This window comes from Antedon bifida, chromosome 10 (genome assembly GCF_963402885.1).
Source record: "Antedon bifida chromosome 10, ecAntBifi1.1, whole genome shotgun sequence".
Lineage (NCBI taxonomy): Eukaryota > Metazoa > Echinodermata > Crinoidea > Comatulida > Antedonidae > Antedon > Antedon bifida.
In genome coordinates, this window is record NC_136235.1 from 13,177,187 (window position 1) to 13,204,623 (window position 27,437).

At 31.9% G+C, this 27,437-nt stretch overlaps 1 protein-coding gene across 1 annotated transcript; it reads left to right on the forward strand.

Moving 5' to 3' along the window:
- The first annotated feature begins 1,712 nt into the window (after positions 1-1,712).
- LOC144854037 (uncharacterized) lies at positions 1,713-26,993 on the forward strand. The gene is made up of 21 exons (XM_078711917.1): positions 1,713-1,851; positions 2,160-2,371; positions 2,567-2,691; positions 3,534-3,565; positions 3,667-3,751; positions 4,612-5,132; positions 5,760-5,893; positions 6,317-7,485; positions 7,685-7,909; positions 8,481-8,713; positions 9,260-9,358; positions 9,548-9,696; positions 10,296-10,433; positions 10,851-10,977; positions 11,180-11,375; positions 11,817-12,001; positions 16,860-17,007; positions 17,422-17,639; positions 21,111-21,279; positions 25,646-25,792; positions 26,264-26,993. The coding sequence occupies exons 2-21, from the start codon at positions 2,178-2,180 to the stop codon at positions 26,605-26,607; spliced, it is 4,638 nt and encodes a 1,545-aa protein (XP_078568043.1). The 5' UTR covers positions 1,713-1,851; positions 2,160-2,177; the 3' UTR covers positions 26,608-26,993.
- Positions 26,994-27,437: the final 444 nt, after the last annotated feature.

Here is a 27,437-nt window from a genome sequence, read left to right on the forward strand (position 1 = left end):
TTTTTATCATAAATAAACCATACGGTATAACGAACATTTAAAACAAGGAATGTTTGAAAATGCATTATTTTCACAAAGTCAACAAGGCCATATGGCTGCAGTCGCGTGCGCAAATTTGATTTATTGTTTACTGACCGACCGACCGATAAATTTTTAAAAACATTTATATTTGCCTCCAAGTATTAATATATCCACTGTCAAAATAATGAAAAAAATATGAATATCAGTTAGCGTTTACCGACCGACCGAAATTGCTGAAAATGTTTAAAAAATGGTGAACAATTTTTAAAAACATTTATATTTGCCTCCAAGTATTAATATCTATGTCAAAATAACGAAAAAATATGAATATGATTTAGTGTTTACCGACCGACCGACCAACCGAAATTGCTGAAAATGTTTAAAAATGTTTAAAAACATTTATACAGTATTTGCCTCCAAGTATTAATATCCAGTGTCAAAATAACGATAAAAATATGAATATGAGTTAGTGTTTACCGACCAACCGAAATTGCTGAAAATGTTAACAATTTTGTAAAAAAATTTATATTTGCCTCCAAGTATTAATATCCAGTGTAAAAATATGAATATTGAGTTAGTGTTTACCGACCGACATAGTGAGCTATAGAGTCGCGTTTGCACGCGACTAAAAATTGCCTAAAGGGTCCTTGACATTTGTCTTTTGTTACTTAGCCAACTTTGATTAGCCACTTTTGACTTTATATTTTCTTTTTGTAACAATTCACTTTACCTGATGATGTGCTATGCCCAAAATATGTTTTAAGGCAGAGTTAAAACTTTGATTTTGATTTTATCTACAGTATTCATATACTTTTCTTTGATTTTTTTAATTTTCAATAAATTAACTTACTTCCGAGCATTTTAGGGCAAACTGTTGTACTAGACTAAATAGAAATGTATATGTTCCAAACAATTTGACTCCAAAAGTAACGTTCTACGACAAATATTTCTTGAGATACGGTAAAAGATATATGAATAGGTCAATAAGAGGTCAATAACCTCACTTCCGGTCATTTTGGGATAAAATATTTCATTACACCAAATAAAAATATGCATGTTCTGAACAATTTGGGCCTAATCTCAATTCTCTATGACAAGCCATTACCGAGATATGATAAGACCAGGTCAAAGGTCAAACTGCCAGGAACTGTAGTAGCGGCCATTTTTTGACAAACTTTTCTGTTAGAGCAAATAGGAATGTATATATTGTGAACTATTTAACACCAAAATCAATACTCTATGACAAGCGGTTACAAAGTTATAGACTAATTAAAATGGTAGCCATTTTGGACGCCATCTTGGATTTCTCGGAGAGCACAAAGAGGATTTTTCAGGACTTTTAGTATGATGTTCCAATCATAGTTCTGGACCTTTCCTGAAAAAATTAGCTTGTTACCAGAAATGTCCGGGTCCTCCTATACTTATGAACTAATGCTCTTGGACTAATTGTGATGATCTAGAAAACAAACCTACTACCGCGAATTACAAATTTGTATATTTTTTAATCTGGTAAATTATGTGTTTTAGTGTATTTATATTTGTGAATTTTTGTATGAATATCACGTCACCTTTGTACTCAGTTTTAAGCACATTTTAAATGAGTATTTAATTGATCAATTTTTTAGAAATTTGTGTGAATTGTACTACAGTACTAACTAGATTGCTAAGCCTACACTGACTGAGTGGATGTAGCCTATTCCCGGCCTAGCTACTACTAGACACCCTAGAGAGAGAGGTAGTTGGGTGAACCAAGTGTGGTGTAGTAGTACTTAGGCCTGTCAACAAACAAGACAGTGTGCTTCGATCAGCATCAGCAAAGAAGAAGTTGTTGTAAGTACATTTTGGTCTATGTGATGTGATTGATTGGGCCTACAGACTACTATTAGTTAGTATAGTAGGCCTACCCTACATGGTAGAAACGTTTTTATAATATAAGCCAAGGTTATATTAAGTGGTTATCTATCTATTAGTAACTAGGTACTATACTAGGCTTATATATACTATACTACTTTATACAGTTGAACTATAGGCTATAGATAGTTCAAGTTGGGCCTATATTTAGTATGCAAGCAGCAAGGTGTTGGCATTATTTATATATAATTAATAATTATGTTAATTTTATTTTTTTAACAATACAGTTACCTAGGTCTAGTCTAATGGAAAGGCGAAGACGAGGATTATCACTTAAGAAACCCTTTGGATTAAAACAATCGTCAATAACAGGGTTTGTAAAACAAGATGTTACTAAAGCTTGTAAAAGAGAAATATCGACGAGCAAGGCTAATAAACCTCTTGGTGTTGTATCTCCCATGACAAGCACCAACCCTCGTACTGGCAGCACTGCTACAAGGTAAGTTTTATATGCAGAAACCATAGACAACAACAAAAAGCGTAATGTTGTTGCCGAAAAGGGCGAGATCTTTAAACAGAATAATATAATTTGACATTACAAAACAACCAAGTGAGAAAGGTAAAAAATTCTACTATAAATAAATTCAATAATACTGATTATTATTTTTATTATTATTATAATTTTTTTTTACAGTATATCTTCAGATACAGATAAACAGGAAAAAACAAAGACAACTCCTGATATAGGCTTTCCAGATAGTATGTTTTTGGGAGAGTTGTTCAATGATGATGATGATGACTTTGATTTTAGCTTCAATGGTAAAATAATAATTGTTTATTTTATCTTTACAGAAGTGCACAAAATGTACTTTATTATTATGTTTTTAAATAATAATTACAGTATTATATTTTTTGTTTGTTATTATAATTTCATACATATATATTACTTTAAAAACATTAAACCAGGTCATTCCTTGTCTTATATGTACGTTTTATGGTAAATTATGATAAAAAGTGAGAAACAATGCACTACCTAAGTAGCTCGCGGCGAATCACCTCTCGTGGACGGTCTTTAGGCCTAGCTAGGCTTAGTTTTGTAGGCCTAGTTGGTAAACATCGGTAACGTACGAACATTGTACGCTTGCTATATACCGACTGTAGTCTGACGTTGTATAGTTGCTGCATTAATTGTCTTTCTATTTTTACCAGACTCCGTTGATACAAATTGGGGAAAACCCGGTATTTTCGCTGAAAAGTTAGGAGTCTTCCATTTGTTTTGGTCTCACGATCGATCAAAAAGTGGGTTAATTACAGAAGAAAAACAAAAATATCAATCCGCGCGTAATGCATTTTGGGATTTATAGCGGTCCGCTATAATTATTAGAATCGACTTATTCACATTTTTAACCATTTAAAGACGAAAAAAGTTATCACAATTGGACCATATAGTATTATTTTTACATTAAATATAGTTTGTGATCTAAAAAACGTAGGGAAGGCGTCTTTAACAATATTTCAATAGACAACGTAGCATATAATATAAATAGATAGGAGGCCACAGGAAGATATAGTAAAATTAAATCACTAGTAACATTAAAAAGAAAAAAAATACACATGGAGTTAGAAACAATCATTTGAATTTAATTATTTTTATTTTAAAGATACCAAAGCAAGAAAAGTTTCACCGAAAATGGTAAATATTTGTTTGTTTATGCTTATTTCCTTGTCCTTCAAATGGGACATTAAAATGTAATAGCTTTCTTTTGATAAATAAAAATGTTTGTTTGTTCGCAGCAAACGAATGAATCTATTGTAATCGATGAGGATAGTAATGAAATGATTCCACCAACATGCTTTCCAACATCCACAAAGACTAACAGTAAGTACTAATAATTTACTTCATTTTTTTATTTCAAACACAGGGAGCCAGTAGCTGGATGCTAATAATGATACCAATACAATTAAGCATATTTACAATTATAGTTACTTTAAAAATCTCGGCAAAACATTAGAATTGACAAAAAACAAACAAATACAGAAAACAGGATTTAAAAATAATTATATTGAAAATGTTTGTATTTTGTAAAGAAACTACGGTAGGAAGTTAAATAGATAATATGTGTAGTTGCATGTGGTTTAGTGATTATGATGCCTGGCTACCAATCCAATGGTCCTGGGTTCAAGTCCTGTCATGTCAGGATTTCCACTCCCAAAGACTTGTAACTTTATTTATGTAGAACATAGAGGAATTTAAATAGATAATATGTGTAGTTGCATGTGGCTTGGTGTTTGAAATACCAGGGTCCAAATCCTGTCACATTTCTCTGATGGCCTATAGAGTGTCACTACCTCAAATGAGACTTGCTTTAAAAAGCATGGGTTTCCTGTCATATGTAATAGGAGAATCTGACACTCAATGTCAAATGGCATCTGCCAGCGATGCGTATATTGCAAACTAGATGAAAAATATCTTCACTCTGGTGACATTATGTTTAAAGGAATTAAAGCTAAGGCTCTGTCTACACTATTAAACTTTGTGTGACAAAAAAATGTGATGTTCCCATATATGGACATGATGATGCATGTCATTTACAGTAACTACCATATTTGTGTATATCACTACCATATTTGAGCACATCACACTTTTTTTGTCAAACTAGTTTGAAAGTGTAGCTTAATTTAAGGTGAAATATTGGGCCAATCAGACAGTATTATTATTAGATACAATCTATTTTATAGATAGACGAAGCAGACGACTCATCACAAGTGACAGTGAAGAAGAGATTGTAATTGAAGATGATACTCAAGAGAATCAACAAGAACAAAATTACAATTTTGATGATAATCACCTCGAATATCAATTTGACGAAGAGATCTTTCATCAAGATGATGAATTTATAGACCCGCCACCTCCATCTCCTCCACCAGAGGACTTTGATTTTGATGAGTATCTAACAATGCCGAACAAAGAGCATTCAGAAGCATCTTCAGAGACGGAACCAATTAGTGCAGATCTACCATCTTCTGATTTACCGATTAAAAACTGTCTAAAGTCACCAGATATTGACATCCCAATTATTGCACCTAATCCAGTCACACCAGTATTGCCACGAACTGACATCAATGAAGATTCCAAGATTCAGCACAGCTTTGAGAGTCCACTACCTTGCAGCATTGGCAGGAAGTCCTCAGAGGATGAGATGGAAGTAGACATACAGAGTATTAGCACACACCCATTTCTCTCTCCACTTCCTAAAGATGTAAGTACATCAGACCATTAAACAATGCAACCTTTACAACATTTCATTTATTTATCTGACCAGCATAAAATCAATACAATATATTTTAAAAAACAACCAGGATAAATATGCTGGGCAGGGAAAGCTTAAGCAAAATACATCGTCATACAAACAAGTCTCCAAGTGCATACAAATATAAGTAAAAATAACAGTATAAGATGTATCTTAAGGCTCTGTCTACACTATCAAACTTTGTGTGACAAAAAAATGTGATGTGCCCATATATGGACATGATGTGTCATATCACTACCATATTTGGGTATATCATTACCATATTTGGGCACATCACACTTTTTTTTTGTCAAACTAGTTTGATAGTGTAGACAGAGCTTAATAAATTAAAAATGAAATGCATATTCAAGCAAGCATATCAATGAGCTGGTACAAACATCAATTTGGTTAGTCATCAGACACCCATTCAAACTGTTTACAGTGCCACTGGTATATTTACAAGAAATGAATTGTATATTTATTATTTATGCTATATATACAAAATATAATAAGGATTAATATTAATAATCAATTTTGCTATAATTTCTGTGTAAATAATTCATATTAAATTTTACATTCTAATTTTATTATTGGCAGCTGACACTGGAATTATTGAATGTCAGGATTTCTGGTCTAAAAGGATTACTAATAGAAGTGATGGACAAAGTGTGTTGTTCAATTGAGAAGACAAATACAGTCTCGCAAAGTGTTAGAAAAGCTATTATATTCAGGTAAGCTATAGGTTGTAGATGTATAATTTTGATTGTAGAAAATAATTTTTTACAATTTTTGTTGTTGAATATGCCATTTTAATGTCACATAATAGTTATTGACTTTGACCAAAAATTGGATCTAAAAAAAATGTATTTACCTGAAAAAACTGAAATTTAAAGCAAAAAATGGTCAAATTGGCTGCCAGCCAATGGATTTTTGGTCGAATTTAACCATTTATCATGTTATTTTATAAGTGAAAACATAATTTTTTTCCGTTTTTTTTTCTATGGAAGTGATTCACTTTATTAAAACTACAAAATAACCTATTCAAAGTCTGATTTAATTAATCTTCATTTTTCATGTTTTTGGGGGACAATACATCTTTAAGATGTATTGTCCATAAAGTACGCAAAATGAAGAAACTAACTTTTTTTTTTAAGAAAAAGGATCAAGGCAGCAATTAAAAGAGCAGAAAATCAACTAGAGACACTTCCAAAGACAACCAGTAAAAAAGACAATAGTTCCTATATTAATGAAAATGATGAATTCAATATGCTACTGAATGATAACATGTTAGATTCAGGAATGGATGTCAGATCGAGAACATCGATAGGTAGTACTAACTTAAGGGATAATTTAAGTAACACTGCAGAAAGGTGTATGTCAACGCCAATACCTCTTACCAGAACAAATCCTTTAAAGAACGCAATTGCTACGCCACCTATAGAACCGATACCTAAACATTTTACTAGTCCGCTTGCTCGGTCTTTTCCAAACGTGGAAAAGTCAACTGCCTCATCAAGTGGTGATAAAGTTTTCACTTCGTCTGGTTTCAAATTTAAGAAAATTTCATCGAAGGCATCAACACCCTCTGGACTTTCATCAGGTTCATCGAAAGGTTTCAATTTTTCAAGTAGTACTTCAACTTTCAAACAATTTGAAAAACCTGAATCAAATAAAAACATATCCAATTCTAGTGATGTACCAACGTTATCTACAAAACCATCTTCTGTTGTACAGAGTTCTAACAGTGCTGTTCAGAGGAAGAGTATGGGGTATAGTTTTGAGAATAGTTTTGAAACGGAGCAGAACACAGCACCACAGACCAGTAGTCGCAATAGTTTTAATTCTGGGTTTGGCCAATCAAATAACAATGGGATTTCTGACTTTGGTACGTCTAGTAATAAGTTTAGTTCTGGTGGTGCTACATTAAATAACAATCGCAGTTTTGAATTTAAAACATCAAACAGTAATCACAATTCTGGATTTGGCCAATCAAATAACAATCGTAATTCTGAGTTTGGCCAATCAAATAACAATCGCAATTCTGAGTTTGGTTCTTCGAACAATTCTGGATTTGGCCAATCAAATAACAATCGTAATTCTGAGTTTGGCCAATCAAATAACAATCGCAATTCTGAGTTTGGTTCTTCGAACAATTCTGGATTTGGCCAATCAATTAGCAATCGCAATTGCGTGTTCGGAACATCAAACAACAGCCACAATTCTGGTTTTGGCACATCAAACAATTTTGGTTCTTCAAATAATAAATTTAGCATGCCAAGCAATTTTTCAGAAAGACCTGCTGCTAACAAATTTGGAAAGCAGAGTAAGTCATTTTTTAATTTCTAATATTAGGGAAAAAAGAATTTCATAGGCTACAGCATGTCTTAAGAATCAAATTATATTCTGTGAAGGCCATTACTAGTAAAAGACTAGGTCGCCCCTTAATTTTAAAGTCTATCACAGTTAATTTGTTGACATCAAATAATGTTTAATTTATTATTTTATATTTATTTCATATTTAGATGAACCAAAAAAAGCTGAATCATGGCAATCAAACAAACCAGCCACAAAATCCACATCTAACCAATCACTGATCAGTAAATACAGTGGCTTTAACTTCCCTCATTCAAATGAAATGATGAAGGTGTTTCGTAAGGTGTTTGGTCTGCGTGAGTTTAGGTGCAATCAGTTGGAAGCAGTGAATGCTGCTCTTATGGGAGAAGACTGCTTTGTTCTTATGCCCACAGGTAAGATTATAATAGCCTATCAGAATTGTACTTGGGTGGTTAGAAAAGCTTGGTTCCCACTAGGACGAAGCGTAACGCAAGCGAGTTGACAAATGACAGTTAAATAATCCATCGCTTGTGATTAGTCAAGTTACTTGCATTGTGCTTACATCATTGCGTAGCATCTAGTTTGTCTTCCTTCTCAATTCAAATGCTGACTCAATACAAGGATTTTCTTGTGGCAAAAACAGAGACTCCCTACACGATACCATAAATTTTGTAAATTTACCTCTGCAATATAAGAAGAAATAATAAATCCTCATCGCCAAATCGGTATTTACATCTTAAAACAACATATTTATAAATATATATCGGGTAAAGATGTAGCACATATATGGTCCTGTTTTTAGAACAATAGGTGGGACCTGTGGGATCCCTTCTACATAAAAACTTAAAGACAGCTGAAAGTGAAAACTCCTTCATTTTCTTTTTTAAACACAAGATAAACCTATTTTAGGTTACCAGACTGAATAAAGAAAACCTACTGTATTTTCCTTAATAGCTTATCATTTTATTTAATTTTAATTTACAGGTGGTGGTAAAAGTCTTACTTACCAGCTGCCAGGTGTAATTAGCTCAGGTGTCACTATTGTGGTTTCACCTTTGAAGTCTTTGATCCAGGACCAGGTGCAGAGGTTGGTATCACTTGGAATACCGGCCACTCACCTGTCTGGAGAACTTAATCTTTCTTCTATGGACAATGTCTACAGAGAGTTGTCTCTCAGGGAGCCTATTCTCAAGTTGCTATATGTCACGCCTGAAAAGGTAAGTTGTTTTTATTTCTGGTACTCGTCCACAGGTGTATATGAATGTTTTTTTTTTTTTCCATTTATTTCCAAACCCAACCAGCAGCAAAAGAAATTTGCCAATAACAGGAGGGTAATGTGTCAATGAATGTATGACGTTATGACCTTTTCATCTTATGTACATGCTATTCCACTGGGTCGGTGCTATGCGAGTACTGTACATGTGAGAACTAGATTAAGCCAGGCTATTGATAGGCATAGTGTTGGTGCCTAGGCCTAGAGTAGATTAGCCTAGGCCTAGATCCTAAATGCGCAAATAATCATGTATCATATGTTTTCCCTAATGTACAGTAGGCCTGATATCTCAAGTTAGTTTTCTAGAGTAAACCTCCTGAAAACTGGAAAGCTAAGCCAGGGTACCCAAATAGAATGCATACTGTAAACATACTTTTAGCCTAATGATGGCTGGTTTTGGAAAGCTAACTGTACAAACACCTTTTTCAATGTTATACACAATTAGTGGTTTAAACAAAATATACAAAATTTGTATTCTATTTTGTTACAGATTAGCAACAGTAATAAATTACAGTCAACATTTGAGAATTTGTACAGACGTGGTATGTTAGCCAGATTTGTTATTGATGAAGTGCACTGTGTTAGCCAGGTAATTGGTCTTTATTTTTATTACTGTTCGTATGGGTTTCGGAAGGTTATGGACATTTAATCCAGTGATTTCAGTGGCCCTGGAAAATGACACATAGGACATATAACTCAAAATAAAAACACAAATTTAACGTTTTAATTTGATGATTTATATAAAGATATTATTTGTTTACTGTTTTTATTGTTTCAGTGGGGACATGATTTTCGGCCAGATTACATAAGATTGTGCAATTTACGTAAGAAGTTTCCAGGTGTGCCTATGATGGGACTCACTGCTACTGCGACACCCAGAGTTAGAGCTGATATTCTCAAACAACTTAATATGAAGAATCCACAATGGTAATACAGATTTATGTCTTAGTTTTGATTATGCAATAAAAGCAGCATTATTTGTGGTGGGAAGTGGGAAATTACTTACTTAATGTTTATAAGCCCACTCGGCAATGTCTACAGCTGTAATGTAGCTCTATCCAACCCCAATGAACACAGTGATAATAGTATTCTTTGCATATTAGATTTACTACATTTCATTAGCATCTCACAGTAGCTTAATTGTTCTCATTTTGTTTCGCTAACTAGGTTTACTCAGAGCTTAGAGCAATAACTTTCTCATTTTGTTTTGCTAACTAGGTTTACTCAGAGCTTAGAGCAAAACTTTCTCATTTTGTTTTGCTAACTAGGTTTACTCAGAGCTTAAAGCAATAACTTTCTCATTTTGTTTTGCTAACTAGGTTTACTCAGAGTTTTAACAAATTAACTTTCTCATTTTGTTTTGCTAACTAGGTTTACTCAGAGTTTTAACAAATTAACTTTCTCATTTTGTTTTGCTAACTAGGTTTACTCAGAGTTTTAACAAATTAACTTTCTCATTTTGGTTTGCTAACTAAGTTTACTCAGAGCTTAGAGCAATAACTTTCTCATTTTATTTTGCTAACTAGGTTTACTCAGAGCTTTGACCGCTCTAATCTGAGGTATACAGTCGTAAAGAAAAGACCAAGTAAAGCAACAGAAGAGATTTTACAGATGATTAAAAAGCAGTTTCCAAGAATGTCTGGAATTGTATATTGTCTATCAAGGTTTGTATACAGCTTTGAATAGTAGTTTAGTGCTATTAGAAGATATTTATTAACCACATATTAATTAATTACATAATTGAATGGGATATTTTTGTTCTTTTGACTCTTTTCAAACCTGTCTATCAGGTAATGAACTCTGGTATGACTGAAACCTACATGATATAGGTTTGGATGATGTGGCAATTCCATCAGACCAGTATTGATTTCTGTGTATCTAAAGATGATTCAGTAATTTATTTAGGTGTAGCTAAAAGGCATACTGCATTAAATATGTAAATATGATTGTCTAAACATGTTTTTATGTAGAATGGATCCTACAGGTGCCTCCTGATATCTTTTTTATCCTGAATAAGTATGTAGTTTTTAGAAGAGTAACGTTATTTGTCTTACTAAGTATAGAATTTTAACATTTTGCAGGAATGAGTGCGAGAAAGTGGCACGTGATCTTAGCGATGGTGGTGTTAATAGTAAGCCATACCATGCTGGCCAATCTGACACTGTAAGAACCAAGGTCCACGAGGATTGGTTGAATGATAAAGTTAAAGTAAGGATGAACTTAAATACTCCTTGATATCTGACCCCTGCCCCATACAATGTTAACCCTAAACATGCTTATATTGCTGGCCATTACATTTAATTGTATTTTTGTTATGCCAATAGATTTCTTTCAAAGCCTACAAATCTTGCTTGTGAGCCTTAATTACAAACACCCTTCTACAGGCACTGAGTTCATTTTATTCCCACAGGTAGTTTGTGCAACCATTGCCTTCGGTATGGGAATTGATAAACCAGATGTCCGGTTTGTTTTCCACTACTCCTTGCCAAAGTCTGTCGAGGGATACTATCAAGAATCTGGCCGAGCTGGACGTGATGGTAAAACGGCTCACTGCATACTTTTCTACATGTATAAAGATGTAGTTCGAATGCGCAAACTTCTTGAAGGTAATTAGTTATAACACCAAAGATTAAAGTCGTTTGACTTTTTGTAAAAATTGTTGACATTTTGTAAAAATTGTTGACGTTTTGTAAAAATAATGCATATAATATATAACTTTAAAAACATTACCAGGTCATTTCTTGTCTTAAATGTGCGTTCTAAGGTTAATTATGATAAAAAAAGAAAAACAATGCACTACCTAAGTAGCTCGCGTTGTAGACGTTTCTAGGCCTAGCTTAGTTGGGATTAGTTTTGTAGGCCTATAGCTGGTAAAGAGCGGTAACGTACAAACATCGTACGCTAGCTATAGGCCTAGCCTGACGTATCATATTACACCTTTTTTTTTAAGCACTTCATTGTGTCAATTTGGCACCATTGTCATGTTCATATCTATGTTCTACAACTTGCTCAACTCAACATTGAAGCCTTATTCATTTGTATTCTAGGTCAGTCGGCCAATAGGGATGCCCAGAAGACACACTTGGACAACTTGTACCGTATGGTACAGTATTGTGAGAATGAGACGGACTGCAGAAGAATGCAATTACTGCAGTACTTTGGTGAGAATGATTACAGCCGAGAAAAATGCAGAAGTAAACCAGAAACTGTTTGTGGCAACTGTGAATCACAGGTTAGTTGTTAATTAATACTTTGACAGACAGAAATGAAGAAAGTCATCTTTGCATAAACAGTTTTCACGTCGTACATCAAAACTCAATACTATGGTTACTTCAATGTTTAATTCAAACAGTATTCAAGGGGGAACCATGTGCCAATAACCCAATAAAGAAGTTGGAACTTCTTGAGAAAAAAATAATCTATATAAAAGCATATATAAATACATGTAAAACAAAACTGTACAGTAAAACATTATAAGGTTTATACATCATAGTATTAAACACATGGGTGTGGAGATCTCTTTCAAACATAAATTAAAGAAACATCTACTTAGTAAACTTGAAGAACAACAAGGTCATGCTTAGATCCTGAGGAACATATCAATCTCTGTAGTTTGTTTATTTCTTTTCCTACCTCTTCATTTTTAATCATAGTTTTGTGCTTTTTGATATTTTGTTCGGAATGAAAACTCATTATTTTGTTAGGATTAATAAGGCCTAGTAATATAAAACCAGCCAGCCCAGTGCCTAGTTAAATAAACAGCAAAGTCAAGCCTTATTAATTGCAGAGTAGAAGTGATATCTGTGTTGACGTCATTGTGTGCATCATCCTATCTACCAAGCACATTGATCAATCACTAATAGGAATGTTTGAATAAGTTCTTCTCCTTTGTATAAATGTTTACGATAAGGAAGTGTGTCAACAGTTCTGATACTATTACATGAGAGCATGTGCAATTTTATCTACACAGTATCCCAGGATGGATCCAGTAATGACAAGGGTGCGTGTTGCAGGTTACAAAAATAAAGCTTTTTTTATGTTATACACTTTTGGCAAAAGAGTGTGCTTGCTCAGGCCCTCTAATCCTGCCTATGGTTCAGTATATATATTTCCAATAACATATTATGTCTGGACAGATAATTTCCTGCTTGTAAGAAATTTACCTAGAAAATGCCTGTTTTTTTCACATTTACAAAATTTCAGTCTTTTGGAAGAAGAGGATGGACGTTATAGTATTTTATTGTTGCAAAGAAAAGACTAGTTAATTAAATAGCTTGTAACATTTCTTAATAAAGCAGCAGAAGCCAAGCTAAAATGATTTGTTTGATTTAAACTTACAAGGGTTATTGTTGTTAAAACACCCCTTAAAGATATATTGTCCCCCTGGAAAAATAATTCTTTAAAAAATTTTTCTTGAATATGCCATTTTAATGTCACATAACTTATTTATTCACTTTGACCAAAATTGGATAAAAACAAATTTATTTACCTTAAAAAAGTATAATTTAAAGGGGAAAAAAAGTCAAATTGGCTGCTAGCCAATTGGTTTTTAGTTGAATTTAACCATTTATTTTGTCATTTTATAAGTAAAATATTTTCCTTTTTTTTTCTACGAAAGTAGTTAACTATATTAAAACTACAAAATAACGTATTCGAAGTCTGATTTAAAAAATCGTCATTTTTCATGTTTTTGGGGACAATACATCTTTAATCAATTTGCTTAGCCATGAATTAAAAACAACCTTAAAGATGTATTGTCCCCAAAAAAACATGAAAACAATGTTTTCCCCTATAAAATGACAAAATAAATGGTTAAATTCAACCAAAAATCCATTGGCTGGCAGCCAATTTGACTAATTTTTGCTTTAAATTAGTTTTTTCAGATAAATAATATTTTTTTTTTCGATCTATTTTTGGTCAAAGTGGATAACTATTACGTGACATTAAAATGGCATATTCATCAAAACAATTGTAAATAATTATTTTTTTAGGGGAACAATACATATTTAAGATATTCAACCACATATATTCAACCACACATCCACACAGACAGTTATCTTTAGCATAATTGTGTTATTCTATCAAAACATGACTCAGCTGAAAAATATTTGTATTAAGACGAACCACACCCTAACAAACATAAAACATCTTTTTTTGCACAAATGTAATACATTGACTATAACCAGCTTATTTAGTCTGAACTGCATATAACCTAACTATCAAGACATATAAACCATCAAGGCCGATAAAGTGTGTTAGATATTTTTAGTATGAAAGTGATGATATTAGCTTCTGGCTAATTTAAAGCTTTTTAAGTATGTTATACAATTTGACTGCAATAGATTTTATATGCATTAAATTTCCATGATATATAAAGCAAACTAGGCCACATTATATTTGTTTCTACTTATTTTTTCTCTGATGGTATGTCTTTAAAATTAATTAATTTAGCACCTGTCTAGGTAAAGCACTTAGAGGATGATGATCGATGTAGCTATGATGGATGTGTATGTTTCAAAGTGTGTATTCTGTAACATTCTTATATCTTTAAGCAGTGAAGTGTTATGGAAATGCAGTTATAGTTGATTAGATAAATAAAATGCTAATCTGTTGATTTGTCATGATGTCTACATACAATTCGTTGTACAGGAAGTTCATCCAGTTATCTTTCCATTCCATTTTGATTTGTTAAAACATAGATATATTATACTTAGTGAACTATAATATCTCTATGGTTAAAATCATGTCTTAGTTTTTCCTGATTAGTAATTGTAGTTTTATTCTAGAAACAATAAAGATGACGATATGTGAAAAAGCCTCCCCAACTGAGATTTGAACTTGGAACCTTCTGATTGATATGCAGATGTACTAACCATTAAACCATTGTTGCTTTCATGGTATTGTTCAAATTCAATTGGGTAGAGAATCTTTAACATTCTCGGCGTGGTATGGTATATTAATATCTTTATCGGATATTTTGAGTTATTTCCCATCGCTAAAGGTGAAACATTCTCCAGATTGTTTAGATAAACATATAACCTTAGTTATCTACTACTCTTGACCCCTTTTGGTTAACTGAAAGCAACATTTCAAAAAATGCATTTTAGATAAACACAATTCATATTTCTATGATATTCCCAAGATTTTTTAATAGTGCCCTCTATGTTTGAATGTAATTTAAAAATTATAGTGCCCTCTAGGGTTTGGCCATGCTTTTATATGCCTTTGATATTTCATTTTTACAATTTGGAACCTCTGATAAAAACATTGCAATGAGAAGATCTGAGATCTGAAAAAATTCCTATAACCATTATTCTGTATCTCACCCCTGGGTGTGTTATTCCAAATTATGTTCTAAGGTGGGGGTGGGGGAGGGAGGTGTATGTTTAGGCAAAGTGAGGAAGTGAGGCGGTTATTCAAATAAATACGGTAATGCGTAAACTTTAATTGTAACCCTAATGTTAATTTATTCTGAATGATTTTTATTTATTTTTTTATTTTATTTTATTTAATTTTTAAAACCAGAAACAACAGTAGAAACAAATCCGCCATTTACAGCTTGGTTTAACATATACAATACAATTACAACAACTCAGAAACACTGAAATTACGACGAAATTGGATTGGATTGGAATTAAAAATGTCAATATGGGGATGGGCCTGGACTAAACTATTATAACATAAACTTAATCTACTGATGTAACCATTTTTTAGAACATTGACTCTACATTTGTCAATAAGGAAGGGTGACAGTGACAGACTTGTAAGAATCTCTATGTCCTCCCTTGACCACCTGATAACTTTATTATTTATTCTATACATTCACAGTGTTGTTGTTTTTTCACATTGAATTATTTACATTATTCTATTTTCTTAGTCTGTCAGTACACACAATTTATCAAACGTTTCTGTATACATTACCAGTCAATTCTAATCTGTGTGTATTAGATTGATAACTGTACACGTACAAGATGCTACTACACTTAATCATGTATCCACTATAGCAGCTTATGTTATCGTTCGGAGAATTCACTAACTACTGCATTTAAGGCAGTTAAAACCGGTTGAGTTTTTTTCATTTTTTGAAAAATTGTTTCTTTTTTTTTACTTCTTGAAATATGATACAAATCAAAAGGCAAATTACTTTAAATAGATACAATTGGCATTAATAGTGACTGGATATATCAATCAAGATGTTAAATAAATAAGAAAAAAAGCCTTTTTTGGAAAATATTATGTCTTCAGAGATGAGAGAGTATGAACTGCTTTTATGATTTTCTGTCTGGGAAAAGTAATTTTTATTTTATGTACCAGTAGTAAATAGTTTGCATTTAAGTACAATGTGATACACTATAACATGTTTGACTTGACTAGTTACTGATATCTAGGTAATTTCAAGCTGTTACACACATTTGTGGTATTTTTATAAACAAAACTTACATGTTTGTATTTTCCAGTTCTTGGAAAAATATATTAAAGATATATTGTCCCTCTAAAACAATATTTTTTTAAAAATTCTTTGTTGAATATGCCATTTTAATGTCACATAATATTTATTCATGTTGACCAAAAACTGGATTGAAAAAAAAATTTCCTGAAAAAATTTAATCCAAATCAAAAAATGCCTAAATTGTCTGTCAGACAATGGTTTTTGGTTAAAATTAACAGTTTCTTTTGTCTTTTTATAGTGAAATAATTATTTTTTTTGATTTTTTTTCTACAGAAGTGATTAACTTGATTAAAACTGCAAAATGGCCTATTCAAAGTCTGGTTTTATTAATCTTTATTTTTCAGGTTTTTGGAGACAATACATCTTTAATGGTTCTTAAACATCTGCATCCACTGCGAATCAACACAAATTATTTTTTAATTTATTATTTATTTATATTATTATTTTATATAATTTGACACATCCAGATCATCTTATAACTTATCTTTTTATTGTAATACTCATAACCATTGCTATTACAGTCTATACTTTGTAATCATCTGTGTAGATCTCGTCCTTCTGACCTGTCGGTCAATAATTTGACACCTGCTGAATCAGTGTGTAAATTTTTCTTTTTGTTTTTTTTATTTCAATATTCTAGATTGAGTATAAGGCTCAGGATATGACCCAACATGCCAAGGGTATTGTAGAGTTCGCCAGGGAGCTTGAGCAAGCGAGTGGACCTAAGCGAGGCAGGTGGCCGGGGGGTAATCAATACACTTTAATACATTTCATCGAAGTCTATAAAGGTAAATTTATTCATTTTAAATCCTATTGGGTATTATAGGTGTTAATATCATTTTCCGTATGCGTACATAATATACAATATCCTCTGGTACAATCTGTATAAATGTAAATTGCAATAAAATTACCTTCTATTATTGCATTCCATTTGTGATATTAAATTTTGGTATGTTTCACAAAATAACTACATTTTGTGCTACTAAAGACAAAATTACTTATTTTTCGGAAAATACTGTTTACCCACAATGCAGTTCAAACTGTAAAATGAGTTACCAAAATTAGCACATAAATTGAGTGAATGTTTTAATTGATCAGTTATTGAAAGGTTTCCTGTCCTATATATACTAAATAATAATATTCACTTTTTTTTTCCCTACAAATTTTTAACGATTTGTTTTATTTCTTTTTTGCTTCAATAGGTTCTGTATCGGCCAAGGTTACCAACGTCGGTCATGACAAGTGCAAAATACACGCACTAGGGAAAAGCCTATCAAAAAGTGACTGTGAAAGGTTTATTCGTAAGCTTGTCATTGAAGGCTACCTACGAGAGGACATGCAATTTACAGCCCTTGACCATACCGTCTGCTATATCAAAGTTGGGCCAAAAGCTAATGCACTGATGACTGGTAAAGCTAGGGTATGTTTACTTTACTCATTTTGATAATTGTGTTGGTAAAGATATTTCTATTGTCCCTTTTTTAAACAATAGGTATGAATTTTTTTGTAAAGAAGATAAAGGTAGTGGAGCTGTAGCTTGGTGGTTAACGTGCTTGCCTTTCAATCTCAAAGTCCGGGGTTCAATCCTGACCTAGTGCCAGGGTTGTAACTCATGACTCTTTCAAATCCAGGTTTTTTACTGACCAAGAGAATATGGTTTTTAAAACCATATTTTGGAAAAACTGTAGTTTCTTGCCAACAGAAATGGGTCTTTAAAAAAAAAAAAAAACAAAAGAACCGATCTTTAATACAGTTAAACAAATTCCGGTCTGGATTGTTAAAAACAGTTTCCGCACAACAATTTTTAGCTCAATTTCACCTCATCTCAGAAGGTCACTTAACGGCGCAAGCATCTATCTACTCTGTGTGGATAATAATAACGACATCATTACACAACCAACCAACCACAAACGACCACCGAATTAGAAACCGGTTTTAATTCCACAACTTTGGTGGAGCAACTATAATGAATGATCACTCTCCACATGACTTCAATGTGGACAGTGTAGTAATAGGATGGTATCATTAGATGTATCAACCATAAAAACAATGTTATTTTACAAGCTTAGAATTCAAACATAGTTCATTATCTGACAATACAAGCAGGTGCATGGAAAGAATGTGGCCTTGTGGATTAGTAAAAAACCCTTTAGCTAATAGGGAGATTCTCATACATTAATTCATATTTGATTGAGAAATCAATGTAGTTTATAGATCAAGCACCAGCCCAGCAAAATGAAAATATATGTGTTATGATGATGCTAATTAAACCACTGACTAGGTGTAATTCCCTCAATAAAGCTGATAATATTATACTCAATACTAAGCCATTACGCATTGCAACAAATATCGACCCCCATTGTAATGAAACTATGAGCATATATATTCATAAAAGATAATTCTCAAGATGTTTAATGTTAAAATAACGGTTTTATTCAGAATTATCTTGATTGATTATGGCTGTTACAGGAATAATGATAAGGCAGACAATCAAATTAGAAGTTATTAAACTTGTCTCACTTGATCTCTTATGGAGGTATTTTATTTGTTTACCTCCATGATCTCATGAAAACTTAAATCAAACAAACAGTGATCTTTGACAATTTCAATTTTTAAACAAAAATATAATTCTTTTACTGTGTTTGTAGTTACATCTTCAGTACAAGACTTTTCTCCCAGACGGTCCAATCCACTTTGTCTCCTATAAATAAATGAAAGCTGCAGCAGTAATGCATGCATAAATAGCTTAATATACGGCAGTGTATTAATAATAAATATGGATTCATATCTTTAATTGATAACTATAGCTATACACTACTTTAAAATTTTCAAAAACATGGACAAAAATTATAGAGATACTGTACAATGCAGTCTGCATCATCAAGCAACTCTCATAACATTATAGTGTACAATAATTGGTAATTGTTGTACATTGTATCTGTCCTCGATTCTACTACATAAAAGATAACATTGAATTGATTAGCAACAACATGTACAATTATTAAATTGTGTCGCATACATTAACCTATAAATAGTAACTTAGCAATGACATACCTATTGTGTTGGTTTTCTAATATAAAAAAAAAATTGATTTTTATCTCAGTAAACTTGAATAATTTAGCCACAGTAACAACAATGATATACATGTTGTATGTACTATAAATAATATTAATGTGAAATATACTTCTCCCCAAAGGGCTATCTGTGGTAGCCATACCTGTACAGGTGGCAATTTTTTTCCAAGATGGGAGGAAAATGTGAAAACTCTCTATTTTCTCTATACTATACTAATGGTGTACTTGGTTTTTTTTATACAGTTTTTTTGTAGAGTGAGTGAGTGGCCGAGCAGTTAGGACATAACATCGGCAAGGGTTCAAGGCTTACTTGCTCCATGGTTCTGGTGGTAGAACAAGTCTTCTCGGCTTCAAATACCTGTCAAACTCAATGAAATGTTATTTTAAACTGTTGTATATATTTGTGTTGCTTTTAAGTTGATTTCATTTGTACACTTTAGGGGTCGGAGAGTCACTCGATAGTGTTTTGTTTCACTTTTTGACAATCCCGTCTACCTCCATAGTGCTCTGTACCTTTATTTATAAAAAGACGAAATAAATGAAAAGAAAAAAAATAATGACTATAATTATAAACCATAATCGTGAACCGTATAAAAGTCATGTGCACTTTAAAGAACCTAGTACATCTTTCGAGATGAGTAGAAGGTTACCCCGGTGTATTAGTACATCACAGCCACTGATCATAACTGGGCCCTCTGGGAGACCAGTCTTTGACTGAAGATGTCGCCCAGTATAAATAAAATATTTCAATTAAATTAAATTCACATGGAAGATGAACCAATTTAAAGTCCTTATCCAAACAGGCTAATTGTTCTATCACTAGATCTGTGAAGCGAATCCTCGGCTACCCACCCATGTCACGGGAGCAGCATGGATTACGACGACCATACACGGCCAACAAATTAGATAGTTAATTTAAAGTGAATTGTATTTATCCAACATGCTAATGTACCGTTGTCATACTATGTACTATTTATAGGTACACATCATAATGTTAATATCTAAAATTGATTTGTTCTATTTATTGGGAGACCTAGTTAGACACTGAATAGATTTACATAATTGAATTGAAGTATAACAAACATAAACCAACAGAATATATTAAAATACTGCTGTATACATTTACTGAGATGCACCATTGGCTAGTTCTTCTGTAATTGTATATAGGTATATCTTTAAACAAAATAAGATTTTAACAAATTTTAAGTTAACTAAAATAATAAAATCTCAATACCATATCAAAATATTACAAAAGCGAAATATAATTCGGTTTCATAACATTTATTTACAGACTCTGACAAAGAATAGATAAGTTCGGCAAATAAGTAAAAACTACCAAACAAAATGATGTTTGTACATTGTTATCTAAAGATGTTCCCTGTTGGAAAACCCTCTCAAAACTCACTTAGTAAATGTTTCTTTTATCCAAACATAATATTGTAGGCACAGTAGTAGGAACAACAAAAACATCAATAAACGACATCAATATTTTTTGTATTATTTAGTAATTGTTTATTTAAAAGAAAATTATTATTATGCTGTGGGTATCATTGGCTGGATCCCAAATGGAGCTAAATCAACGAGAAGAACAGCCAGAAAGATGTGCCAAGAAAAACACTATTTCAGGGCTAATAATATTATTTAGTATTATAGTTTATTTATTATATCTAGTTGCCAATTTATAAACTAGAACATTGGCATCAGTCGACAGACAACTAACATTTATAACTGGATCTACTAAACATTGTTATGCTATTATGTCTATCTATCAAACAGTAACTTGAGATCGTGTTGTATTATCTTATTAAATTAATCAGGTAGAGATGAACATTCAATGTAACAGTAAGCCAGCCAAGAGCAGCGTTATATCCAGCCCGGTAATTAGTGAGACACAGAAACTGAAACAAAATTTATACGATGAGCTGAGAGATACGTGCAAGAGATTAGGCAGACAAACGGGAATGAACCCAGATAATATATTCAATGGTGAGTTTATACATGATACATTTATTCATTCTTATGTTGGTCATTCATTCATTCCTTTATTTATTAATATTGTTCAGTCAATCGTTTATTTATTCATTCATAACCCAGTTATGTTTTTTTAAAGTTATCATTTTCAGAAATTTATAGGTGTAACTATACAGACCATGTTCCCTAAAAACTCCTAAAGGTAAAAGTTAGGTTATCTCAATGATATTATATAACCGAAGGCTAGATGGCAAACTGCAATGTTATCGCAGTTCAAAAAGTGATTCTCCATGGAGAGAGAACCAACAAGATAGCGGCTGCAATCGACCAATCATATATGCCCTATGCAGTACGCACTGTTATGCGCCTGTGTGAGCATGAGAACGATACGCAACGCAGCGTGTTAAGTGTATTTTTATATGATCCTCGTATACAAAAAATGCTAGATTACCAAGAAATTATTCATTCCATTGCGATTAACAATATATTTTATTTATAAAAACTTCACTGTGCTTTGACAAGAATATGTATTATAATATATTAAATTATTATTTTTTGTATTAAATAATGTTTTTGAACACATTTACGGCCGCCATCTTCTTGGTTCCCCCTCCTGTTGGAATCACTTTTCAGTCTGGAGTACGCCCTCTAACCTTCGGCTTATTACATCTCTGGGTTATCTATGTAGCCTATTAAATAATGTGTTTGATCATTATGATGTCTTGGTGTGCAATCCAATTATCTTGTTTTTAATATATGACTAGGTTGTGGTTTTGTCATGAATCTCTCTAACAAATAAATAGACTCAGACCATAGACAAAGCATGGATAAATTAAAGAACATTTTATATTTGAATCTTTTTTATAAAATAAATAAGTTAAATGGCCTATGCAAAGTTGGCATAAAAACATATCAACCTGACTTGCTGGTTTCTTTCTTTCTATCTTTTTAGAAATATGTTGACTATAATATCTCTCTGTTAGTACTTAGCTTTGTCCATCTACATTGATTGATCACCAATTATCTTGTTTTATCCTCATCAATTCATGTCTACAATTTCCAATCAGTATGATATATCTTGTTCTTTAATAACAATAGTAAAATATTAATAACAAGAACAATGTGAAGCTTTGAAAACAATAACATAATAATTGTTGTCAAAAACTGATATTCAAGTTAGTCATAAAGCTCTGTCTACACTATCAAAAAAAGTGTGATGTGCCCAAATATGGTAGTGATATGCCCAAATATGGTAGTGATATGCCTAGATATGGTAGTTATATGCCCAAATGTGGTAGTGATATGACATCCATCCATATAATATGGGCACATCACATTTTTTTTGTCACATAACATTTGATAGTGTAGACAGAGCTTTACACTACATTATTTCTCATTAATTAATCCCATCAAACTCTTATCAGTGATATTTCCAACTAAACACAATTTTAGATAAAGCCGTTGAACTAAAGACTGTAAAAGTATCTGTTTTCATAGTTTGACTTGGATACTCTATCAAATCATCTTACTGGAGATTTTTGATAATAAACAATAATCTGTAGGCAGGTTGTTCAACTTGTTTCGATATGTTTAATCATCTACATGTCCTCTAGTTCAAGCCATGTCAACTGATGTTTATGCATATTTGCATTTTCATATTACTGATACAATGTAGTATTATTTATGTACATATAGTAGAATTTAAAGAATATAAAGCTATTTTTACCATGCTATTTTCTGTATCAGAGTTACATTGTGGTCTAGCTTGGTCTGCAGTGAAATGCACAAAATTATGGTCAAACTAATGAGAAGTTCTTTGCTAATGTATCATTCCGAAACATAGTGGAATTGAAGTTTCGCCATTTTTGTCACGGTTAACAATTAATGAGAACCAAATTGAACTGTGTACAACCACTGCACAATCAGTTTAATTTTATTTATTCATTCAAGACCCAACAATGTGTCAAAAACACCAATACAGCATCGCCATAAAAAATACAATATAAAATATGATTTACATAATAAATATTAAAATAATTAAAAACTGAATATTTATTAACAATTCAACAAAAAAATATCGATGTTAGAACAAATTTGAAATAGATCATAGTATTGAGCAACATGACAAAAAATACAATGTTAACATTATACACACGAGAATATTGAAGTTTTAGCAAATGATCAAATACAAAGTTTGTGCACAGGAACATGAATATAAATTCAGAAACAAAATTACAGTCAAACAAAAAAATCTTTTTTTATTCTGTGTCATTTCTTGTCAGTTCCTAAAGCCGACGTGGATATCATTGAAGTTCCCGCACCAGAATCCAACCGCCATTTGTCTCATGTTACACACCAGCAGTAAACTTATGTTGCAATGCATTTTTATTGCATTTTTTATTTTGCAAAACTTATTTTGTATTCAGCATTACTTACAAGCTCTCGGCATGCATATTTATGCATTCAGTTGGTTTATTATTGAAATTTTTGCTCGTGTTTTTATTACGCTTTCCTAAAGCTCTGTCTAGACCAGAGAAGAGTGAAATTCACTCTTCCCTGGTCTACACTATCATACGTTCTGTGACATATATGGACACAATGATGTCATATAACTACCATATTTGGGCACATCACACTTTTTTTGTCAAACTAGTTTGATAATGTAGACAGAGCTTAGACTGCATTCAGCAACAAATTTTGTGACAAAAAAATACACATAGATTTCTGTATTATATGATATATAAATCATTTATACTATTTTTTAATGTGGACTAGACTACTGTACAGTTTAAATACTATATATTGTACATTTTGATGATGTCATATCACTACCATATTTTTAAGAATAGAAAGTTCCATAGGTCTTGTTGAGCGCTCATTGAATAGTCCATCTCGATTTCACTTTCATTATTTCTATACTAAATGATTTTTTTTCAATTTGTTTGTGTTTTTTGTTTGTCTTTTCCCAGCTCATCATACTTAATTTATATAAAATTGCCATATATATGAATATCCTTATTGACTTAAGACCACCTTTCTCTCTCTTAATCCAGTGCTTTATTTTAGTTCCCTCTCGTTACTCTATCTTCAATTAGCAAGTATTAACAGAAATTGGAAATGAAGCATTACGGATTTCCAAACGAAATTATCTGTGACAAGTTTCTAGGGCAAAGTAAATTTTGGAATGTAAAGCCTAAAAGAATGAATATCTTGCAAGACGGCAGAATAAAAAGATTTAGACGATGAGCGCTTAATCCCATCAGTAATGTAGTTCCTACTTACCTAATAATACCAGCTATATGTGCATGATATTGTTGTTTTATTTATATGCACCAGCTTGATAATTTACTACTCTGTAGTTTTAATTAAATTGCATCCGTTTTTGTGGTTAAAATTATACTATTTTTTCAAAATGTCTTTATCTTTATGAATATCACTTTTGTGGTCTCATTAAAGAAAATTTAACCTTACATTTCAGTCAGATTTGTTATGAAGGTTGAAATGAAAAAAACAAGGTTTTAATATATAAGATAGCAATGAACTTGCAGATTGTTTGTTATCTAAACCAAAGCCAATCTAAATCATTCATTGTACATATAAAGTTTATTATTACAGCAGACAATTTACTGTTTTGCATCTACTTTCTTACATCAGCAGTAAATTTTTTTTTTCAATTAATAGATTGACTGATTAATGGTGTATTAATGAACGATTGATAATTGATTTATTAATGGTTGATTAAATAATGTTCGATTTATTTGAAAAAATTGTATTTATTAAGCACTATTTACATAGCGCTTTGACATTTGCAAAAATGGTACATACAGTATCAAAAGCAACACAATAAAATCACAAAACAAAATGGCCGAAAAACCAATAAACACTCCAGGTCTTCCACAGATGTTATTAGGACATCCAGGCAATTAAACATGGAGATGTAATTTTATGTTTTTCTTAAAAGAATCGAGTAATGGTTGATTATTGAGTCAACCTATCTAAACTTGTGCATATTTACCAACCTACTAGATCTCTTAGATCAGGTGGCCAATGCCTGCTAGATGTTCCTAAGACTAGACTAGGACATCTACATGGTGGAAGAGCTTTTGCTGTGGCAGCTCCAAATCTGTGGAATTCCCTAACAATTTCAATCAAACAAACTCTTTCAAGACCCAGTTGAAGTCTTTCCCTTTCAAACAAGCTTTTCATTAATTTGAATTATTGCTACTTCTCGTCTATTTTAATTTATGTACAGTGCATTGAGAGCTTGCTTATATGCGCTATATAAGAATGAACTATTATAATTAATTGTTGATTACTGATTGATTAATTGTTTATTAATTGATTAATGGTTGATAATTTGACATTTTGTTTTTCTTTAAAGCACAAAGTCTCTTAGAAATATCAGAGAAGCTACCATTGACCAATGAGGAGATGTTGTGCTGTACAGGAGTGACCGAAGCTAAGTTGGTCAGGTTTGGTCAAGAATTTCTTGAAGTCATCTATAAATTTCAACCCCAGTTTGAAAAACGTAAGTTTATCTCTTAAAAATGTATTGTTCTAACATTGAAATATTGTCCCCCTGAAAAAACATTTTTTTGAAATTTGTTGTTGAATATGCCATTTTAATGTCGCATAGTAGTTATTCACTTTGACCAGAAATTGGATAGAAAAAAATGATTTACCTGAAAAACCTGTAATTTATTGCAAAAAATAGTCAAATTGACTGGAAGTTGGTGTTTGGTTAAATTTTACCGTTTATTTTGTCTTTTTGTAAGTGAAAACATTTTTTTTTTTTTTTTTTATTAAAACTGTGAAATGGCATTTTTTTATTAATCTTAATTTTTCATATTTTTAGGGAACTATAAATCTTTAATCTTTGAATAGGCCATTTTGTAATTGATTCATTTTGCCAAACATTTCTCATTCATGACACAGTCTGGTAGTGTGCAATAAAATGTTTTTAAAAATGAATAATTCATTTATTGTTTATAATTTGAAGTTGAAGAAGACAATTTTGAATATGAAAATACATCAGTTCAAAGCAACAATTCTCACTATTTTGATTCTGACACAACCAAAAAAAGGCAACAGACAAAACGTAAAAGAGCTCCTCGGACAACTACCAACAAACGAATGAGATCAGTGGACAATGCTACTGCGACCAATCACAAGAACGGCAACACTGGATGGGTGTCAAAATCATCGTACAACTCAAACAAGGGAGCACTTTCCAAAAAGTTTGCATTCAAAGCGAAAGGTAACGCCACAGCTGGAGCACTCAAACTGAATCTGATGCCAAATCCACAACCAAGATCATTCCTTTCTAATGTGAATAGAATCTGATCATTCGCATCTACAGTATTTTTATCATTAGATTATTTAAGAATATGCTTCCTGCTAACGCTCTGTCTACACTATCAAACTTTATGTGACAAAAAATTTGATGTGTTCATATGGACATGATGATGTCATATCACTACCATATTTTTGTCAAACTAGTTTGATAGTGTAGACAGAGCTTAAGATTTTTTGACCAAACAATACACATAGATACCTGTATTATATGATATATAATTATATATAAATCATTTTATACAAATTTTTTAAAATGTAAACTTAGAGTATTTGTTTGTACAGTGTAAATACTATATAGTGTGTTTTTTTAAATTGCGTGTAAAAGTGTACAAAATAACTAACTTCTGTATTTTAATTTGAGATTTATACATCGTTTTTAATATTTTTAATTTTCATTTTACAGACATGAAATGTGAAAATTTATTTTTAAATAATCATTTTATTAAATTAGTTATGTGTGTTTCAAACCGTGGATTTTGAGTAAATATCGTAATATACGCATTGGCTACAGTTCAGTGAACACACGCGAGCACTTCTATGAAGTACAACGGCCCTATTACAAATATGAATTTTCTTTTTCTAGTGCATTTCGACAACTTCGCTCTTGAAAATTCTAATTAGACACGTTACCTTAACGAAGCTGTTTACATTTATACATCTATGAAATATCAATTTCATGTGCCCTAAACATGTGTTTATATTATGACGGGAATTGCGGCACCAAATGTAATTTCATACGTGGATTAATCAATTCTATTTCAACGCAATACTGTTTTTATATATTAACCTGTAATTCAGGAATTAACGAGAACTTGGGG